At 37.4% G+C, this 22,335-nt stretch overlaps 1 protein-coding gene across 4 annotated transcripts in view; it reads left to right on the forward strand.

The window, feature by feature from the left end:
- USP22 (ubiquitin specific peptidase 22) overlaps positions 1-22,335 on the forward strand; it is a 110,856-nt gene that overhangs the window by 51,889 nt on the left and 36,632 nt on the right. For 3 of the 4 annotated variants that reach the window (XM_061993271.1, XM_061993269.1, XM_061993270.1), the window contains exons 3-5: positions 2,041-2,154; positions 2,679-2,723; positions 7,447-7,548. In XM_061993271.1, the coding sequence (XP_061849255.1) occupies positions 2,041-2,154; positions 2,679-2,723; positions 7,447-7,548 (261 nt within the window). The remainder of the gene's footprint in view (positions 1-2,040; positions 2,155-2,678; positions 2,724-7,446; positions 7,549-22,335) is intronic. The other variant, XM_061993272.1, reaches the window with a different exon arrangement.

Raw genomic sequence — 22,335 nt, forward strand, 5'->3', positions numbered from 1 at the left:
TATGCTGGAGGAGAGGGCAATTTCTTGAGAGTCCTTAATCAGACAGTAGATAATTATGGCTTTTACTCTGCTCGTGTTTCTGTTCAACTTTCTGATTATTTAACCCCAAAATTCACTCTGCTCTGAGCAGGTGGTTTGTGTGAGGTGGTCTTGGTTTTAATCTTTGACATCTATACTTCATCACTCATGCATGTAAATCCAGAAAGCTAAGAAAAGGAATCGTCTGAGCACAGCACATACCTGCTCATTCTCTTGGTAGATGGACAGTATTATTGCTCACAGAGAGCCCTATTTAATATTCTGAGAACTTTGTTCTAATATTTGGATGGGAGGGGGGCTGTTTGTGGGATCTTGAGAAAAAATTTAGAGAACAATATTTGATTTTGTGTTTTGAGATCAATATATTGGATTTTCAACATTTCTCTGTTGAAAACTGCATAACTGGTAGTGCAATAGATAACAGTAAAAATATACAACTTTTAATACTCCATAGGTTGTGATCTCCTGCCCTGCAATTGCATAGTGTTTTGTTACTGATCTCCATTGCAGCTGTGATATTGTGCCAAAGGTGTTAAGCCCTTCACACAGCACAGTGAAATTTCTGTTGTTTGGATGTTACACAAGGTAACACAAAGTCCTGTGGTCCAAATAGGCAAAAGACAAGAATGAAGCACTTCAGCAAGATAATATACATTATGCAAACTTGTTTAAAGTAATTGTTCTCTTTATTACATAATAGGAGAAGTAACAATTTGACAGGATCATTGAAAAAATGATTTTGAAGGAGGAGAAGAATGCACAGGACTAAAGGAGAAGGAGTGGAAGATTGTGAGAAGGGTAGAGGCTGTGAAGGATGGATGAGATGAGAAAGCTTACCAGTCTTACAAGAAACATCCCTACACACACTGGTCCGCTAACAGGGGAACACAAGATCTTTACCTTTGTTTGCCTGATGAGACTGACAGCAGAATTCCCACTGTGTGGCATGTGGTTTGACTTATTTATGACTACAGAGCAATTCAGTGCTGTTTCTTGCAGGCCACCTAATGTGGTAATGGTTTCCTTTGTTTAAAACAATTTTCCAGCATGGAGAGATGATTTTAATAATGATATTTATCTGGAAATAAAAGGAATTTGGAAAGAAAATAAATAAATGGAGGATACACTCATGTGAGACAACAGTGATGTGTGTCTCAGCTGTCTGCTAGATGGAGATTGTATTTCAGTAGCTGGCCAAGAATTTGTTAGTGCTCACTGGTTTTAGTTTTTAGGGTTTTTTAAACTTTTTGTCTTCTTTCCATATCTGTGTACTGAAAGTCATCAATCTGCTATGGTTACTTTGTACTTACTTCTTCCTTGGTATATGTTTAAGAAAAATGGCACTTCCCAATTAGCTGATTTATTTAATTTCTTGGCTTTCTTTTGTTGAGGGTTGTGAAAGAAAAATATTTTCTACATTGATCAGTGTTCATATGTCCATTCTAAAAGGTCATGTGAAAGGAGAAATTGAGACGTGTTTAACCTGTGGAATAAATTACTCCAGGAGAACATTCCCCTGGACAAGTATCTTTTGAGTTTTCAGTGCTGTCTTCTGTTTGAACCATCATTTGGATTTTAAAGAGGCGCTTTCTAATTACGTTAATGTCTTTGAATAGGAATTACTGAAGCCTTAGATAAAGACAATGGAAACTTGTGTATCAAATCTTACAGTAGCAGTTCTGCATGTATTATACTCAGTTGCTGTAATTATGCCTTTTGGTTCCTTATGTCTCTGAAAGGTATGTTGTGAATGACAAACAACTTGAAGGCAGCTAGTGCTTTGTTGTCTTGGCACAATTCTCTTTCTGTGCAGAAAGCAATTGAGTAACTTTCACCATAACCATATTTTGTTCATCTCTAGTTTCTAAGGTACAGATTTTACTTTCTGTTGACTGCTGAGAAGGAGTGCCTGACTTGGATGCCTGCTTGGAAATGTCTTCTAGTTTTATGAACTCACATATTTTATTTTTTTTCCCCTCCTCCCCAACTTCTGTTTTGCAGCCATAGACCTTTTGTATGGGGGTATATACTGCTTTATGTGTCAAGATTACATATACGACAAAGACATGGAACAAATTGCCAAAGAAGAACAACGAAAAGCTTGGAAATTACAAGGTTTGGTTTTCCTGCCTGAATTTCTTGTTTCTGTTTTTAATCATACCTGTCCCTCCCATTTGTCAATGGCAAAAAAATAGTAAGGGGAAGAAGGAAAGAGCTCTTTAGATGAAGGTGTGCAGGCCATGGGAGAGATATATAGCTACTACTTTCCAGGAGTTAGACTATTAGTTTAACAAGTGCGCCACACCTAGTTGTAGCAAAGATATTGTAGTTTTAATTGCAAAAATATCTAACATTAACCCTGCAAAACTTGCATAATATTAGAGCTGTCTTAGGTAGAAAATGTAGCAGTCTGCTCCTTTAGGCTTACTTACGTGATAGAGGCAATAAATCTGTTCCCCTCACATGAAATGCCACCCTTGTGTGTGATCTTTTTTTTCTTAACTAGAACATGCCAGCTTACTTACACACCTGTGCTCTCATGGTACACACGCAGTATCTATGTAGAAATATTTACACACAAATATATGTACACACATTTGTTTTATTCAGTTTGCTTTCCCTAATTTTTTCTTTTTTAGCCTTCACCCCAACAGTGGTTTCTCACTACCAGTGTACAATGACAGGTAAGAGGCGTGGGCTGGCGACGCACTTCACTAACAAGCGTCCCTTTGCTGATTATCCTGCCATTTTAGACATGAATCACAGCTAAGAATGCCAGTTTTATCGTGCAAATTGTTTTCCTCTTGTTTGGATATGTTCCAGTGATTGAATAATTACAGCAGACTTGATTTCATATGCCCTTTCCTTGATAGAACTACTCCAAACCAAACCTTCTCTCCGTTTTTCTTTCTTTTTTTTTAAAAAAAGAAAAGGAAGTAGCATTTATCCTGAACTGAGTAGTTTTTAAGCATCAGTTATAAAAGCTTGTCATCTTCCATTTCCAGTGGCCTCTAGGGGGTATGTTTTTCTTAAAGTGGGAAAGTCTGTATTTGAAGACAGATGACTTCTGTCTAGTAATGTCTCTTAGTGAATCCATGGCATCCTGTTTCAATGTGACAGCCTTAGTCAGGGCTGATATGACTTCAAACCATTCTTAACCTCATTTCTAATTTTAAAAATAGCAGCTAACATCGTATTAAGTAGAGCTTTTCTGATGGCGTATCAAAACTATAGCTGCTTTTACTTAGTTCCTACTACAGATCTTAGTCTACTTTCTGCTTACTCCCCATTTTGAGGGAGTTGACTCAGAGGAGAGGAGGATAGTGAGATTGCGAGTGAGTCCTAGAACAAGAAAAGATAACTTAAAATGCTTTAGCACATTGCACTGGTTTTCAAAGCAAGACAAAATGGAAGCAAGTCTTCAAACCTTTACTTTAGGCTATGCACCTCTTCTGAAAACTCCATCAGTCTTTAATTAATCAGCCACATTGTGTTACTTCTCCATGATACTGTAGAAGAGGAAGGCCCTCCCAGTTCCTTTACTTTTGGATGTGTAAATTCAAAGATCAATTTCTTAATTACATTGTTCTTACTGATGTATTTGTGCCTTCTGAACTGAGATGCAGGCAGTTTATCCTCCAGTGGATGTCAGGCTGCTGTAGCTTTTATTCTAGAGTAATTACAGCTATAAGATTGTACATCTTGTCATCTTAGACCACAGAGTTGTGCAATGAAGGAAAGAATCACTGAGAGGAACTGCCAAGCAGAATACCTTCTTGGTACTGGTTAACTTACTAATGAATGGCATGTTAAATATATCTATGAATGTGTATTTATATGAATATGCACATTGCATCTTCTTTCCCTGGAGAACAAATCTGTAATGATCAATGAAAGTATGAAGGAATGGAGAGCAACAGACTTTAAAATTACTGGAGTGCACAGTATAAACATTTTTTTTCTTTAATGTCGTGGCATAGGAGCTTTCATTTTATGGCTTTTGATTGTGAAACCATGTGTGTTTCCCTTCAAATTTATCTTAAGCAATGAGAAAGGGAGATGCATGGGAGAAATAATGGAGAATTATCTTGCATTTTTTCCTCCTTTCTTCATGTTTCAATCCATCCCCTTCTTGCCATAGTGACTCATTATCTGAAAGATTATAAAGGGGGGAGGGAGCCTTTCTTGCTTCTAACTGAATGTCAAGATAAGTGCAAACCCCAGACATGGTGTCTGGGTTTTGTATTTCTACCACAAAGTTAGTTTACCTCAGATAGTGTTACCAACTTAAAGAAGTTAGGAAATTATTCCAGTCTGCAGAAGCTGGTATTGGTTAAAAAATTAGAAAGTGTGAATGTTGTATATTTAAAAGTTCTATCTACAGTACTTGAAGGGTATTACTATATACTTTAATAGATGCTCACATAACAACATGATGCCTGGAGAAAAAAAACTTTAAGAAAAACCCCACAGATCATGAGATTCATTTCATATTTTGTAGTATTAACTCTTAGTGTTGTGAGTTCCCATGTCCAGCTGTAGTTCAGGGTTATATGATATAACTCTGAACAAGTTGCAATTCTACCATTTTTTTTTCCTGTGGTATTGAACATTCTTTAATAATGAGGGAGATGAGAATACACAGAGTGCTTCATTCTAATCAACGTTTGGGTTTTGGGAAGGGGGGAAAAAGGGGATTTACTGATGTGTAGCAAAGTAAACAATATCTGTTAATGATTACTTGCAAAAATTTTGACTTTTATAAACCTTCATTGGCTTTTCCTTTCGTATGTCCCTGATAAAGTCTATGAAAAATGACGATTGTGTCTTTGACTAATAAAATTAATTCTTGGATGGAGATTTCACATGCTGACTTGAATCTCTGGCTATTTCATAGCATCATTTAAAAAATGATGAATTTTCAGTTGAATAACGCTACTTTCCTTTGAATGGTAACCTGTGCATGTTTTTCAGTCTTTGTTTAAGGTACTTCATATTGGAGTTATTGGCATGTTTTTGTGGGTGTTACTAAAGCTTTTTCCTTCTTTGTATCTTGTTTTTTAAACATGAAACCATTCCAAAATGGTTCTTTTTCCCATTTTTTTCAGGAGTAACAAAACATCAATATTCTTTTTTAATTCAATATTTGAATTATGTACTTGGAACAGAACACTTTAAAATTTCTGTCTCTGACTTAAACTTGTGCCCTTTCTAGTGAAAGGCTTCTGTAAGAAAGTTTGCTGTCTGTTTTGCTCTATTTGTTGTGCTGTTAACTGTACCTGGTTTTCTTTTTAGTTTCATTTATTTTTAATTGAACAATGTTTGATTCACTCAGAGTCCTGCAAAGTAATGCAGTCTGTCATGTTTAAACTTCCCTTGAAGAGTTGCTCTTGTGAAATGCTTTGGTCCTCATCCTCTAAGAATTGAAGCTATATAATTATATATAGACATATATAAATATATATGACTAGTCCTGCTGATATATGTGGAACTATTGCATGCCTGAAGTTGAGTGCACATGTGTTTCCAGATGTGAATTTTGTTATATTTGATTTAAACAAATCCAAGGTTTTTTAGTATGAGGTTTCATCTCGTTGTCAGACTATACCAACTATGTTTGACCATGTTTAAACTACAGTGACCCCAAATGCCAAGACTTCATGTTTACAGCTTGCCAGTGCCATAGCTGGTACTACCATCATGTCGCAAATTACTTTGAGCTTTTTTTGCAAACCCATTTATGTAAATTCCTAGAGGAGCTTTACAAACATGAAGAGGGCTGATGAAGACATATAATACAAAACTTGTTGCAAGCCAATGTTCTGTCATATGTGAACTGTCCATATGTGCGTCTCTGAAGTTGCTTCATTCGTTTGCCTATGTACCCTGTATAGCATATCAAAGCATTGCAGCTGTTTTATTTCATCAATCTGTTACGCTGTAATTAGTTTCCTTTTCTGTTTTCCTGGGTGTGTAGCTTGGTGATAAACTTTGGATAAAGGAAAGGGGAATATATGATTCTGGTATTCTTTCTTATGCTACTTGCATAATCTATTGTTGAATCAAGTCAAGTGAGAGATGAGTGCATCCATGTAAATAAGAATTTTCTAGTCCTCGAGAATCTGAAAATGAGACCTTTTATTACTAGAACCTGGAGGGTCAGCAGTAACTACGAACTGAACATTTTGGGGTGGGTGGTTCCTGACAAGCATAGCTATTTCTGAAAATGAAGATCAAAGAGCTATTAAAATTTAATATATATTATGCAGAGTGTGTAAGCCTCTAGCTATATCTTCTATACTCCTTCTTTTCATATGTGTGATTTATAATTTATTTTCTGTAGCACAGCACTGTTTCTGCTCCATGCATTCTGTGAAAAAAATAACTTAATTGACTTTAATCCTCAGTTTTAGAATAGATCGATTGTTGTCTTATTATTCTTTTTTTAATGCCAAGTTACTGTTGTGAGTCACTATAATTGACCTTCCATAGTAATTTCTCAGTGCTACACAGAACGCTGCAGCTGTACTTAGCTGGTCAGCACAAGTCTTCACTGTTGTGTTTTTCTGGTATCAAGATCTACAGTGAAAACAACTCTGTACTTACTTCAGATCTATTCTCCATATCATTTAACCCGGCTCATTTCTACTGTGCTTTCCTTCGAACAAAGGAAATGTATTTGAAATACATTGATGTTTAAAGAGATTACTGACAGATTTTAATTGCAGCTCATGACAGGATAGTCAAGTATTGGAGAATTTTGTTTGGTTGGTGGGGGAAGGGTTATATTTAAACCTACTACTGATTGCATTTTTAGGTAATGTTAGATATGTCAGTACAATGAATCTCAAGAATTACCACTTGCTAGTATCCAATTCTACATCAGGGGTAATAAGAGAAGCTATATCCTAAGACATGTAGTAAATGTTTAGTATATTGAATTACTGAATTCTGCTGTTCATCTGTCCATTAAGTTGGGTCAGTTTTGGTTTATTTAATAATTGTCACAAGTTTGGGGATGAGATTTCTTGGTTTTCCTGCATCTTGTCCTGAAATCATACGGTGATTATGTCGTTTGACTTCCTCTGAGCACAAGGCAATGCATTTTTCAGTAATAGTGGCTTTATCCTTGTATTGGCATTTCATTTTAACTGAAATAATTGAAAATTTATTTGCACTAGATAGTTTTCATAAGTAAAGAAACACTTGTTTTATTTCTTATTTGTTGGAAGATTGGTTGATATCTTTCTGAACAATATTTGAGGGGGTGGATGTAAAAAGAAATCAGCCTCTTGTCTGTAGATTTGAATCTAACTTCATGGACAGCATGGTGGAAATTTTTACTTAAACAGAGTTTTCAGACATTTTACTAAACAATGTCCTGAAACTTTCTTTTCGTCTGCTTAGGCATTGGAGAGAAGTATTCAACATGGGAGCCAACCAAACGAGAGTTAGAATTGCTACGACACAACCCTAAGCGGAGAAAAATAACCACAAACTGCACCATAGGTAAGTTCTAAAAATCCTTTCCAAAGCTGATTTTCAGCCACTTGTACATTCAAAATTTTGTGGTGTTTTTCCATAAGTATTTTTACCCTAAGGGAATTTCCTTAACCTTTAGGATAACAAAATAAGTTTAGTTTATTCACTGTAGAAAGAAATCTGCGGTCACTTTAGGTACTGATGGTGATTCATCTCTGTAACAGCTACAAAGCTGAACTCTTTTTTTTTTGACAATATGCATTTTGTCAGAAATCAGTGATGTTAACTCAGACTTTATCAGAAATCCCATGAAGGTATATGAAGGGCAATCCTGTATCCTTAACCACGGGATCGGTAAATCTGGTTTTAGCAGATGGAATAAGTAGAGTGATGTTTTTGTGCCTCGTGTGCTAAACACTAAATGGAGTCTCTTCAATTTCATATTGACTCTGAAAAGATGTAATTTGTTCTTCAGTGTGTGTCAAATAGCAGTTTTGAAATGCTCATCAAATGTTTAATGGCTAGAGTTCAGTAGTCTGGAGCAAAAACTCTGACATGCGGGCGTATCTACTTACAGCTGGAGAACATTTGGGTAAGGGTGATGAAAATGAACAATGTTTTCCTTTTTTTCTTTCTGCTGTCTTTATACTGGGGGAATAGGAAGCTAAAACCAGCTTACTGACAAGCTGTAGTGAAATGTATTGGGCACCTTCCTATACCGTTGAATGCATAGTAACATTTTAATGGTGAAAGTACAAGTTTGGAGATGTAGCTGTAGACACTGGAAGTAGGAAACTGTTTAAAAAGTTCTTCCATATTTTTTGAGCTACTTATGTTTTATGAGAATGTGTCATGCTTTCAGCACACTTGTCAAAATACACTGAACATAATTGCTGAAACTTTCTAATGTCGTGTTTCTAATACATGTATTTTGGATTAATTACCTTGTTTTTTGAAAAATGAGAAGCACGGAGTAAGTTGTAAACTGAAAATGTATATGGAACGGTGATAGTAAAGAAGAGTCCTATGCATTTGCAATAGTGGAACAGGAAAGACAGTTGGAAACCAACATCTGGACTTCGGAAACTTCAAGCAGCCTAGGAAAAAATAACCAGGCAAAGATTGCTTTCATCATGTTATCACTGGAATTTTGTGTTTTATGAAACTCTAGTATGTTTTGTAAAGACATTTACAAAATACTTAAGATAATGAAGCTGCGCAGGACAAAAAAAGAGTTGGGTAGAATTTTGAAGGTGAATGTGACCTTTCTGAAGAATTAAAGCACGTTTCTGTGCTTCTGTTTCCAAATTGAAGGAATGCTCTGCCTAGTCTTAAAAGATTTAAAATTTTTCAGTCTGTTTAAAAAGGACACGTCTGGTTGCGTGAAATCTCATACAACGTTGCATGAGCGGGGGAGCGCTCATGAAACACGGGGGATCAGGGAAGTGACTGATCTCTTTACTTCTGCAGGCACGCTTTTAAGAATTTCTCCTACTGAGCCCTGGAGCTGTCTATGTGCTGAGATTTAGAAAGAGAAAAAAAATCAAAGCACCCAGGAGACATAATGCAGTTTTGGGCTATGGTTAAAAAGCAAAAGACTAGCTTGCTTTCACAAAAATACATTGGGGGTTTAGCTGAAGGAAGAAAAGACCTGCCATTGTCCTTGAGCCTTTTCTCTCCATCTAACCTGCTGCTAAATATATATCTGCTTCAGAGTCTTTTTGCCTTTGCATTCCTCACATTGACTTGTCTGTTTGCAGTTTCAGATCAGTGAAGAGCCTATAAGCAGACTGAAATGCTGCAATTATCTGGACGTTTCTATTTCTCTTTTTCTAATACTCAATTCTTTTGACATCAAGTTTTTATCAGTCCCATAGCAGATATTGGTGAATGCAGATTGTCATCTGAAGTAGGTAAATGGCTCAGAGAATAGGCATAATGTCCAGTTTTACTGGTTCTGAAAAAGATGGTTATCAACATCACCTTCAATAATAAGCATTGCATATCTGTTGATCAGTTCTGTTTACAAAAGAGCCTGTTAAAAGCATAACCAGCTGCATTTTATGTGTAAAATGGTCTCTGCAAAGCTATTTTAAGAGGAAGACTGGGACACTTGCTGCTTTCTGCTTCACCCCCAGAGATACGATGTCCATTGGGAGATGGCAGGTTTAATTCCAGTTCATTGTCCTTCTGAGATGGTTGATGTGCCGATGCCTGTTTCAGTGTATTAGTAGTGTGTCTAAAGTAGGCGGGACAGTATTCTGAAATCTGCACAGGTGTAGCCTTGAAAGACATGCTTGACCTGTATGTGAGGGGTTTGCATGGGATTTTGAGGCCTAACAATAGAATATATTAAACTTGATGTTATTCATAACTGGAACAAACTTGGGTGGCAAAATATCTTTTGTTATAGTTTCCTGTTACATTTATATTACTTGCATGACAGTGCTCTAGGTGGATGTTTTGTTCCATGGCAGAACTTTCTTTACACAGAAAGGGGTTTTTTTAGTTGCAGATTAGTAGTAATCTCACGATGCTTCTCAAACAGCTGGATGTGTCTGCTGCTTTCTAAGCTGCAGGATCCTTTCTCTTTACTGGCACTATAAATTAAATCTGATGAATACCCAGTCATGAATTGAATACATTATAATGGAGGATGGAACTGGTAGTTTGACAAAATACTGTATGGCACTCCTAGCTTTTGATCTAGCAAAAATGAAAGTTATATTACTACTTACACAACAATTTAAAACCCTTTGAAGAAGGAACTTCTTGTTCACGTCCTGGAAAAGAAAGAAAAACTCATCAAGAGCCAACTGAACAAAACCCCATAAATTTTGCTTGGTTCTCTTTTAAAACTGTATTTTCATCTCAGTTATTTTTCCAGCTAGTAAGAAGATAGAGCAGGTAACTTTGTGTGAATCAGTATTTTGCCATTGAGCAAATTGTTCTTCTAACAAACACTCGTGCCAGGCACTGCTACAGGCTATAGAACCTGTGCTGATTCCTGCTTTTTGGGATATAAACAGAGGACTGTTCCCAGTGTTGCATGTAAGCATCCTGAAAGTGACTTGGAACACACCGTTAACCACATGGAAACGCTGAGATATCTACATGCTTGAAGCCATGATGAAAATTCCTCACGTAGTGTAGATTTTGTGGGGCATTGCACAGTCTGATGTCTTTGCAGACTTGAACTATTGATGGAATTTCTATATTTCAAGACATTCAAGAAGACTGTGTAGTCTGCTCAAACCATAAACATGTGCTCTTTGGTAGCAATTTCAGCTCAAGATGTTCTCAGATGTTGTGCCCTGGATGCTTCTGCATGCTACCTTTTTTGTGTGCAGGCACAATTCTTTTCTGGCGAACTAAACCGGGGTGAAGGGATGGTAGATTGTGGGCAATGTGGAGGGTGAGTAGAAAGCTGAAATGTCATTAGTTGTTATATGTTGTTCTCAGCAATGAAACTCAATCATGGCCTCAACTATGCAATTTGTAGAATAGTTTTATTCATAGAAATGATCATATTAATTTTGGGTTGAAGCTGGTGACTAGAGCATCCTATAAATATCAAAACTTTTATATGGAAAATTAGATAAGACTTAACAATGATTAAATTAGATTCTAGCAGCGTAAATCTAACCTAATTTTATTTTGTTTCTTCTTGTCTGTGAAAAGGTTACCGTTGGCAAGCAGCTGTAATGACCATGCTCAAAGTTCACAGGCAAATGTCTTACTATGGGGTTGGGTTAGAAGTGAGAAGGAGATAGTATCTTTCAGGAACTATTTCCCAAAGCTCATTGTGCTCTGCTATCATTAATACCCCCAGCAGATCAGTTCTTCTGGGTACATGAAGTATTAGCTTGGGATCAGCTGGTCTCCAATTAGCATATGAAGTGACTTTGTGGCTAAAGGTTGGTATATTAACAATAGGAAGAATTAGACTCCCAAGGCACATGAGTAATTAGCAGGAGCCACCTGGGATTCCCATTTGCAGTGTTGCAAAAAGGCAGAGGGGATAGCTTTTATAGGAGACCGAGCAAGTTCTTTTCAGAAAGAAAGATGAGGTGTGGGGGAGGTGGCAAAATGTCTACATGAGAGTATCAGGTGGGTTTTGCAGCAGTGCAATGCTAAGCAATGTGATGTGACAAAGAGCAGCATGAGTGGAATAAATATTGCAGCAGAGTTCCCATGTAAAGGTGGCAAGGGAAGAGAAGTGATGGCCAGGAAAATATTTCTGATTCTCTAGACAAGCTACCAGGAGCATTTCTGCTTCTGCAGAAGTATAAACCTGAAGACGTTGAACGCTATATTAGCATTTGGAAGGTTTTTGTGAATGTACCCGTTTTCTGGTATACTTTTTCTAGTTGAATGCAACTTAAGTTATCTCAAATGGGAAAATGAAATGAAAAAAATTATTTGGTACAGCACCACATTTTTAGCTGTAACTTAAATTTACAAAGTACTGATTTGTAAGCAATATTACTTCTGTATTTGAAATCGTGACTGCATAGAGTGCACTTTGAATAGAAATGTCTTTGATTCTTCCCTTTTTTTTAGAATGTGTGATGAAGGAAAATAAAACCACCTTTAAGGCTGCTTAGATGAATGTGAAGTTAGGTTAAAAAAATAGTCACAATTAGAATAGTTATCTGGTTGAAAAACTGTTTTCTAAAGGGTTGGATTAATAAAAAAACACTAACTCTTCTGTCAGATCAATCCTTCTGTTCCTGTTTTACTTTGTCATGAATTCTTTGCCATTGGAAGACTGAGTTGTATGATATTTTTCCTAGGTCTAAAATTGGTAGGCTCAATAGTAAAAAGAAATAAAAACCCCAACCCTTTCCTCTCAAAGATCACAGGGAATTTTAAGAAAAATTAAAAGGGTGTGAATCTTAAAAATCCTAAAACACAGGCTGTGATTCGCTTGCTGAGGTTCATAGAGATTTGCTTTCAGAAGGTGTTGACAGACTTTGAGGTTTACCTCTTAGCAGTATAAAATATAAAGCTTTCCTCTGCAAAAGATACTTCAAAAAGAAATTCCAGATGTGATATTTCAGTAGCCTTTTTGTGTATTGATTGTTGTCTGAGAGCATGTCGCCTAGTTTTCCAAAGCTAGCGTCAGAAAGCAGTTTGTGTCACTGCTGTAATGTCCCTTTGTCTGGTTTATCTTCACAGCAGTCATTGATTGAGTCATCTATGATTTAATTGCTCCTGGCTAACCTTAGGGACTGCTACATTATCACTAAAAGTGCCTGCAGTGTTTACTTGCTTGGTCTTTAAAAAAAAATTGTTACAGAAATTGTCCTACTTTCACATTTGAAGACTTTACCAATTAATAGTACTTCAGAATGCTTATTCGATCCCAGACTATTTTTACTGAGGAACAGTGCAGGATTCTGCTCTTACAGTCTCAGTATTTGATTGAATTTTTGGCTTCTTTTCAGAAAGGACATAAGCTGACATTTTTCAGTATACGAGTTGTCCTGTTTGTTTTCATTTCATGTCATGGTTTCTCAGGTAGACAGCTTTCTTCTGTCAGAAGACAAGCCTTTGGGGTTTTTTTGCCTTTTCACCCTTGTATACGCTCCTCTTAATTCCAGCCACATGGTCCCACCCTCTCCTGGGCATTCACTCTTGTGCTGTCAAGCTGGTTGCAGAATCTGTTCAGTTTATTAACCTGGCAGAAAACATTGTGCTTTTTGTTGGTGGTGGTTTTGCAAGAGCAATGTTACTTTCCGTTAACTGCATTCAACAAAGGTTCTGACACATGCAGAATGCTGTCATGAGGAGGGGATGGCCCAGGAATGGAATGTGTGGCTGGGAGGAAGGAGAAATCTCCTTTTACTGATGGCAGGCCATGCTGAATCTGAGCAGTTGTGCTATTTGTGTGCAGCAAAGCTCAGCTACTGTTGGGACTGTCACCTTAGTAAGGCTTGAAATTAGAGCAGCCAGGAACTCAATTTTAAACAGAAAACTGGCTCTGCAGGATCCCATATGAAGGTAGCAAATTCTGTGAGAAGCTAGCAATGGGGATAAGGTGACCTATGTTGTTTTATATTCTAAAATCAGTCAGTTATCTTGTATTTATAAATTTATTTCTTTTTTTAAAGTCAATTGGCAATAAGGCTGAAATCTGAACCTTTCTGAGCATTTATACACAATCCCTCTCCCCAAGAGGAAAAAAAACCTCTTTGAAAGTAACTGATATAAAATGTTTGCCTATCTTTTGCCTGATGATTGAAGGATAGTTGGAACTTGCAAGGCATGTTTTTCAGCTGATAAAGAATAATGAAAGAAGGATAACAATTACCTCTACAACTTTTTTCCCTGAGGGTTTAGTCCTATTTTCAGGTTAATGTAGTAACAAGTTGAAGCATAAACCAGTTAATATCTTTTCTCTAGGGAATATCAGCCAATAATAATGGGAAATAGTAATTTGGAAAATAAAACTGTGTACTCAAGGAAATCATGACTAGTTTTGGTCCTTGTTAGACTTCCTGGTAATTTTCAGTTGATCTTGGAGTAGTGAATGGACTGTTGAAGAAACCACCAGACTTTAACATTTGTAGATCAAGAGTATTCTTAGCAGCTCTTAGAAATATACCTGGTTACCTGGAGATTGTTTGGGTGGGAGTTGGTGTTTTTTGGGGATGGTGGTGATTTTTATTTGTTGTTGTTGTTGTTTTCGTTTGTTTCAGTATCTGAGTACAGAATACATCCCCTACCTTTGCTTTTCTTCCAGTAAAAAGTAACAAAATGTCAAAAATAATTTTGAGGACAAGTTACCTTGAAGCTCAGGCTTGGCAGTAGATTGGCTTCAGAAACAGCTTTTGCAGCAGTGCACTAAATGTGCTCTGGAGAAAGTTCATAGGTTCAGTTCATAGGTTCATCTTTGCTTTAAGATGTTAATTTGCATAGCTTTGTTTAGACTGAGTTTGGTTTAAGACAACAGTAAGCTAAGTAGAACCTTTGTGTGTATTTGCTGTCTGAGGAGCAGTGGGATTTCATACAGATTTTAGAGTCTTAAAAATATTTTTCTAAAAATTATGAATGGTTTCACTTCCCTATAAAGCTTGATTCAGCTGTTTCATTAGTGGAGAAAAAGAGGAGAAAGATACCAATGTTTAGGCATCTTGCAAGGATATAAAACATTGCAGGTAGAAAAAATGTTGACACAAGCATCTAAGTTTGTACAGCCAGAATTCTAATCTCCAGGGATATTTACCTCAAATACAACCCCTGCAGAGCATGCAAAGTTAAAACTACTTGCATGAGAAATAAGTAGATTGCAGTTGGGGTTGAATTCTTCTGATGCCCTGTCTTGGGAAATTGCCATTCATATTACTTGCATAGAAAATAATTTCATAACTCTAGGTGACTCTTGGGGATTTGAGATGAAGGAAGATACACTCTGTGTGCTCACAATGTGAAATTCCTTAGAAGACAGGATTATTAATCCAGGGCTTGGATCATGTTCCAAACTTCTAACTCAAACCTGGTTTTCCTCCTCTGGACTTTTTAAAAGTGAATCCATGTTTGTGACTGATCCATACACATAGCTTTTAGTTTACAGGCAGTGTTTAATTTGACTTTTCTAAAACCGTGTTCTGCACTTCTTCAGGTGAAACTTTTATCATTTGGATCCAGCTGGGTAGCAGCCCTGGAAAAGGCTGTTTTCCTGCCTATTTGATACTGATTCAACTTTGAAGTGTAAAATGTTTGCTGACTCAATTATCTCTCTCTAATGGTAGTTAATATTTTTCCTGTGCTGTGCTTTCTTCACTAAATAATTTTATAACTTCAGTATACAGTCAAAACACTAGGCTTTCAACATGAAAAAAGCAGTAAATGTTAGTCACTTGTCATCATCTGCTTGAATGGGTGTTTATGGGAATGGGAGGTTTCTTATCAAGAAAAACCCAACAGCAATATACAGACAGAACTTGATTCTGCCTCTCTGGGCAAGATACCTTTGTTTAGATACAGTATTTTTTATTCAATGTTAAAGGAAACTTATTAGGGTGTTTCTTAAAGCCAGTTAAAAAAAGAATGACAACAGTGGAAGCTTACAAAAGCACAGATGTGCCCGAAGTACTTTGCTTTCTGTGACTGAGCAAACTGCAGACCTTACCTTTCGAGTTCCTGTGTCACGTACTCTAGGTGGCTTGCTCTGACAGAGGAGTTGCACTAGATGATTTCTCAAGGTCCCTCCCAACCCTAAGATTCTGTCATTCTTCAACAGCAAACCCTGAGGTCAACAAGTATGTCTCCAGTTTTCTTGTCTGCACTAGACCACGCTACAGACTGTTGCTCTTTTTGTCACTACCATGGAGTGATCCTGTAAAAACCAAAGCCTTTCTTGAAGTGGAGGGTGTATTTTTGCTGTGTAGTGATGTAGTCAATGCCAAGATACTTTCATAATATCTAAATCAAGAGCCAGATAAGGAAGTTCAGAATCAGCCCATGCAGCTACACTGATTAGTCTTAACACGTGCCTGTCATGTTGTCGTGGGTAGACGTGTACTCTTAGCATGAGAAAGTTCTTTTTCTTACTATTAGAAAAAAAACAACCCAAAGAAAAAAATTTTGATGTAGCACTGTATTTTAACCTGATTAACTCAGTGTCATTAGTGAGAGCGCAGCATTTTCAACAAGGCCAGTAATCTCCATCTCAGTTTTGTTCTTTTGTGGATCACTTCTGCATTATATTTACTGTGACCTTCCGTTCTGCTTTTTCATATCAGCTTCTAGATTTGGGCTTTCTGTGGACAGAAGGTAGATACAGTATATACTGAATCTAGGAATATGCGTAAACAGCATGTGGCATGGTTTGTGTTGTGGATTGTTGGAATAACTGTGTGCCAATTCATCAACAATAATTGGTGCATATTAATATATTTGGATGCATTTTATTTCATTGGCAGTTAGCCTACCCCTTAAGTTATTAATTTGTGAGATCTGTTTTGAGGAGGGGTAAAAACTTGTAGGCAGCATATGGTGTGATATTGGGGGGAAAGGACAGCTGCGAGTGTGAATTTTATTTTGTCAGTTTAGTGGGAGTACCTCTTGTTCTTTAAAGATGCCATCTGCACAGGATTCTCACTGTAAGTTACGCTTCTGTGCAGATCATGCAAGATCTCACTGAGCTTTTAAGTTTTGCTGCTTTGGGGGAGGGCAAAGAGAATATTTTATTCTGTGCCACTTTTTGAAGTGTTTTATTTTGTATAAAGGCTTTTTTCTTCAAGCTGCCATGTAGAAATACCTTGAAGGGTGTACAGCATAACTAGCTTTTAAAAACCAGTTGTCTTAATGGTCCATGTTGATAATTCAGCTGTTTTGATAGGCAATTTCTGTTCTATGCCTACTGCTGTTCTTTTTTTGATGCTGGATGTTTTTTACCTGTTCTCCTTGACCTTCCTGTAATTATCATTTTAGTCATTATTTTCATGCTCTGGTTAATAGGAGATAAATGTTTTGAACTTTTCTTTGTAGGATGTGTGAGACGGCACAGCTCCTGTTTATGTGGTTGCTGTAGGAGCTTCTCCATATCTTTTACTCAACTGTTACAAATTCTTTATCTCTTTATATCTGAATATACTGCAAGCATCACAGTTGTAAGTGGTCTGGATTCATAGTTGAACTAAGGCATTTTATGCCATGTGTATACCTATATGCAACATTTAGGATCATATTTTCTACTGTGCAGAAATAGGCTCCTTTTTGTTTCCCTAGCTCTTGATGTAATGTATGTGGAGTGCACCATGTTTAATCTTTCTCTTCCAGCTGATTAGATAATACTTTGATACTTTGATAGATTTGCTTATGTGATTATTTCCAGTGCCGTAAATGAGCGTATACTTTCTTCTGTTGCGTGTTCTGAAAGTTTGAGGTCCAGATTGTATGTATGCAATCCCCGATGTGTTCACTTACTGCTGAGAGATCCTGACAGAGACTGGATCAGGTTGAAGCATAACAGACAAAATTGATTCAGTGGGTCTTGATATGCCAAGATAGGAATTCAGCGAAGTTTGATACAAGTTCTGCTGCAGAACTTAATGTCTTTTTCAGTCTTACTCTTTTCAGCTGAGAGAATCAGAGAGGAACAATTGCCATGGGTGATTACATGCTGTATAGCTTTCTGGTTCTGAGAACATAATGCTTTGGTTTCTTCTTGAGACACCCAAGAGAGAAAAAACAATTTTGCAATGGCGATGGTCAGTAAAAATGCTGAAGAAAAGAAATTGTGGATAGAAAACCTGACATTGTACAGACTCTTGAAGAAAAAAGAGGAAAGGCCGTTATTTGCAGAGTACTCATGTGTCCTTTTACTGGTAGGTGACTTAGCAGAAGTTTCAAAACTAACCTTGCTTATTGCAGAGAACCTAAGTTTTAGATCTCTTTTTCCCTCCTGCCCCACATTTATTCTAAAATTAAGCTTGCGTATGGGAGAAAATTAGTATAAATGCCCATTACATTTACAAGTATTTGGCTAAAATTCAGGTTATTGTTTATACTTGTAATATAAGGAAGACATTTCTTTTATGGGAATAACAATTCAACATCCCATCCTGGCCAGGAGAAATTGCTCACGGAAAATATTTTTGTCCTACCTAGAAGAAAACTCGACCTGTGTGGACTTGTCCCGTGAAACTCTGTTGGTTGTATCAGGATTGTCATGCTCTGTAACTACAAGACAGCAAAATATTTACTCTAAAGGGAAGTATTTGCTGGTATTGTGATCTGTTCCTTTTTATTATAATTGTGATTAATTCAGGGACATGTTGGCTGGATGTGGCTGACAGAAGGCTTCTGTCTAGCTGTTGTCTTTTTATCCTTGTGGGGAAGCATATGAAGAAATAAAACAGCTTATGCCATTCCCACTCAGGTATGCACAGTTTTTAGTGGAGAAAAACAATGACATCACGATATCTTGGACAAGTTGTCTCCTCTCTTATTTTAGGAGTTTTTGTAAAGCCATTGCTGTTTAAAGTATTAACTCATTCCAGTTCAAAAGCTCTAATACTACTGATAGAGGAGCTTATCTGTAGTTTCTATATTGTATGTATATCTTCTGAATGAATTCTGTTTCAGCTGTGGGTTACAACTTGTTTACCAAGGTGACACCAGAATATTTCAGAATACAAGTGCATCAGGGGATAGTGCAGGATCTTGTCACTGAAGAGTTTTAAGAAACATTCAAGGAAACATTTTTCAGGAGTAATATAGGTAGTGTTAATTCTGCTTTGAGGTAGAGCGATAGACCAGGTGACTTCTCAAGATCATAGAATTATAGAATGGTAGGGTTTGGAAGAGACCTTTAGAGATCATCTAGTCCAACTCCCCTGCAGAAGCAGGTTCACCTAGATCAGATCACGTAGGAACATGTCCAGGCAGATCTTGAAGACCTCCAATGAAGGAAACTCCACAACCCCTCTGGGCAGCCTGTTCCACTGCTCCATCACCCCTGTGACTTTAGCGGAAGATACAATGCACTTTTCAGTGGTTTGGTCGAAAACACTCACTTTGTTCTGTTTTGGAAGCCTGTTTCTTAATTTAAATTCACAGGGAAGAAGTACTTGCAGTCCCTTGACTTGCTTGAAACAGCTTTTCTATTTACACAAGCTACATGAAAAATTGAGAGGTTTGTTTGTATTGTCAAATATTTTAAGAATACTGGCTCATTTTACCAGGCCAAAGGTGTGCAAACATGAGCCAATTGACATTAAATCAGAAGGATGAGAACTTGAAGGACATCAAGTGCTCCTACCTCATCTTGGTCTTAACCCAAGCATACGGTTACTGCAAAGCAAATGACAGGCTGTAACTTCACAGCCTGGCTTAACATGGTCACGTCATTAAAAGCAATCACTTGCCTTGTTTGAAGGACTTTAAGCCTCAAGAAACAGAAGTATACATAAATGTAATTGGTCAATGCTCTTCTAGAGAGTCAAGGGCACACAGTGTTTGCACACCCCTGAGCTCTCCCAAGTAACTGCAGGTAAATGAGTGATGGGGAATGTGCCGTAAGGCTAAGAGTGGAAACTCCTCTGGGATGTGAAATGGTTCATGTTTTGGCTTCATTACTTTGCGAATAGTTCAAAGATGTACTGATTGTATATTATAGAGAGTACTTTTTGCTTGGCACACTCAGGAATTGTCTGGCTTGGGAGTTTTAGCTGTGCAATAATAATATAAAATGCTGCACTTTTTGTGTTTGATCATATCTTGGTAACTTGTTTGCTCCAAGGGTGTTACTTGCCCTTAGGTTCTTTCTGCAATACGTGTCTGGGTAGTATGTGTGTAGAGACAGATCTGCTGCTCTGAGGAAGAATCCCTAATAATGCCTTCTTTGGTAGTCATTGCTTAGAGATGTGCATTTTTTCCCAAATCTGGCAAAGTTAAGGGTAGCCCTTCTTGAATTTTGTCTTCATTCGTAGCTGATTATTTCTGAATCATTTAATAGAAATTCTTGGTTTAAATAAGCTACAAACATATATATGCTATGCTGAGGCACTAGTCCAGTTGTTACAGTGTTAAGTGTTATGCAACTGCTTTTAACTGAAAGTACAGCATGATACAGGGACACACTGCAAAGTTCTTCCAGAATTGATTTATAGCATTGACAGATGCAAACTTACATTTTTCTTGACTTGCACAAGCAGGTAGGACACAAAGGAAATGGACTGAAATACAGGATCCCGACATTCTCTTTGCATTATCCTGTGGCTGTTTTGCTATTGAGCTTGTGGCTTTTAGACAGGTGCCTGTTACAGTGGAGGAGGTACAAGGTCTGAATGTCTCTGAGATTGACAGTTCCTGCAGCCCTCCCTCATTCTGTCACTAGCCTTTTGTCCTGACCTGCAATGAGCTGTGTGAACTTCCTCATATGGGTCGAAGACTCATTCCTCCTTGATGAAGTGTTGAGTTCAGCCCCTCCAAGTGAGAGTACTTTTTCTGTCAGAGGGGCAAGGTGAACCATTTCACTGTGGAGTCCAGCAGATGCCAACTCAGTGCAAGAGGAAGATCCCTTTTGGTTTCAGTGAGCCATTAGATGTGCTTAGCTGATTTGTGAAAATGCTCTCACCTTCCCCCTCCCTGTCAAAGCTGGTTCCTGTGTTTTGTATCACACTGTAATATTAATCTGGATGTGTGAACTGTCAGGGGATGAAAAAGTGGAAGGGGCATTACATACCTCTTCTGAGTTGGGATCAAAGTACTGGACCATTCCTGATGGCTGACAGAGCTGCTTTTGGAACCACTCCAACAACTGGGAGTCACAAACTCCCTTGTTGCAATGTTTTCTAACTGTGAGACAATTATTTTTAATATCTAATTAAATTTCAGTTCTTGTGAGCTCAGTCCTTTCTATTATAGCTTTGGTAGGCCACAAGAGTTAATTACAGTCCTCTTTGCAGTGGCCTGTAACATACTTGAAAATTGTCAGCCTGGCTGGTCCTCCATCAGCACTATCTTTTAAAAATTAATTGGCTCAACCAGTGGGTTCTTCAGTTGCTTCTCCAGTCTCAAATATTAATTTCATGCAAATTTTCAGTCATGTTCTTGACTTCTTCTCAGTTTGCATAGATCTCTTGTAAAATGGATGCTCAATTCCATATGTCATCCATCTGAGGTTTCCTTCTCCGTCGCCAGGGCAGAATAATTACCTCCCAGGCCTTCTCATATTCCTTTTAACTTTTGAAATGTTTGTTTCAGAACTATTTTTTTTCCTAAGTTCCTACTTCACAATTGTTGTATTGACTTTAATTGGTTTGAGAGATTTTCTCCCATTTAACAAGTAGCTTTTGAATTACTGTTCTGTCTTTCAATTACGTTTGCACAGTCTTGGTGTAGTTTGTCCCTTTTGCAAGTATATATTATGTGAATAGCTGGAGCAATTGAATAGAAACAGTGGATGCAATCAATTCCTCATTAACTAAGAGGGGTGGGGAAAACAGAATGCTGGAAAAACATTATTGGTGTCTAGATCCATACTAAGTCAATGCAAATTCAGCTTCGTCTCAGAGCAACGTGAGTGTGCACGGTGTCAGCATGGGTCTGTAAACATTATGAACACGCTCACGTGGCACTGTGCCCAAGGTAATGAGCCTTCTAAGTAGTACTGGGGAATGCAGTGCAGAGGCACTAAATCTGGTTACAAGAAGAATGTAACCTCATTTACTTGGTCTGAACTACTTAATCTTGCCTGTACAGAACCTGTGCTGCTGTTTGTACATTGTGGTGTGCATGAACTAAACCATTCTCATGAACACGACAGAAAAAAAAGGTTCATCTCCACTGCTGATGTACTGATACTGTCATGCAGATATCCTGGCAATTTAGCTAGGTTGTTACCTCTTGGTAACTTTTAATTTTGATATATATGTATGTATTTAAGGGATAAAAAGAGTAAAACCAATGACTTTTGAATGACAATCCTCCGTTGTGTTAATGTAAAAAAGGATAGGTCTGGAAAGTCTCCTGTGAGCACTGAGATTACTCCAGACCTGTCCAGTTTCACACAAATATGCCCAAAATTATTGAAAAAAGTTGTTTGGGTTGCAGTGTGAACCTGAATGAAGTACTTGAGCATGTATTTAGGTGTTGCATTAAACTCATAATACTTAATGTGAGATTTTTCTTACAGAGAGCAAAACTGTGAAATACGAGTTGACACATTGTTTTGGGTTTTTTTTTAACTACTTGATAATTCAAAAGGTTGGGAATTGATTCTCTTTTCTAAAAGCAAAACACTGTTGGCCAATAATGAGTACCTTAAGAAAAATAAGTAAATGACAGAGCATCTTGTTA

This window comes from Colius striatus, chromosome 3 (genome assembly GCF_028858725.1).
Source record: "Colius striatus isolate bColStr4 chromosome 3, bColStr4.1.hap1, whole genome shotgun sequence".
Classification (NCBI taxonomy): domain Eukaryota; kingdom Metazoa; phylum Chordata; class Aves; order Coliiformes; family Coliidae; genus Colius; species Colius striatus.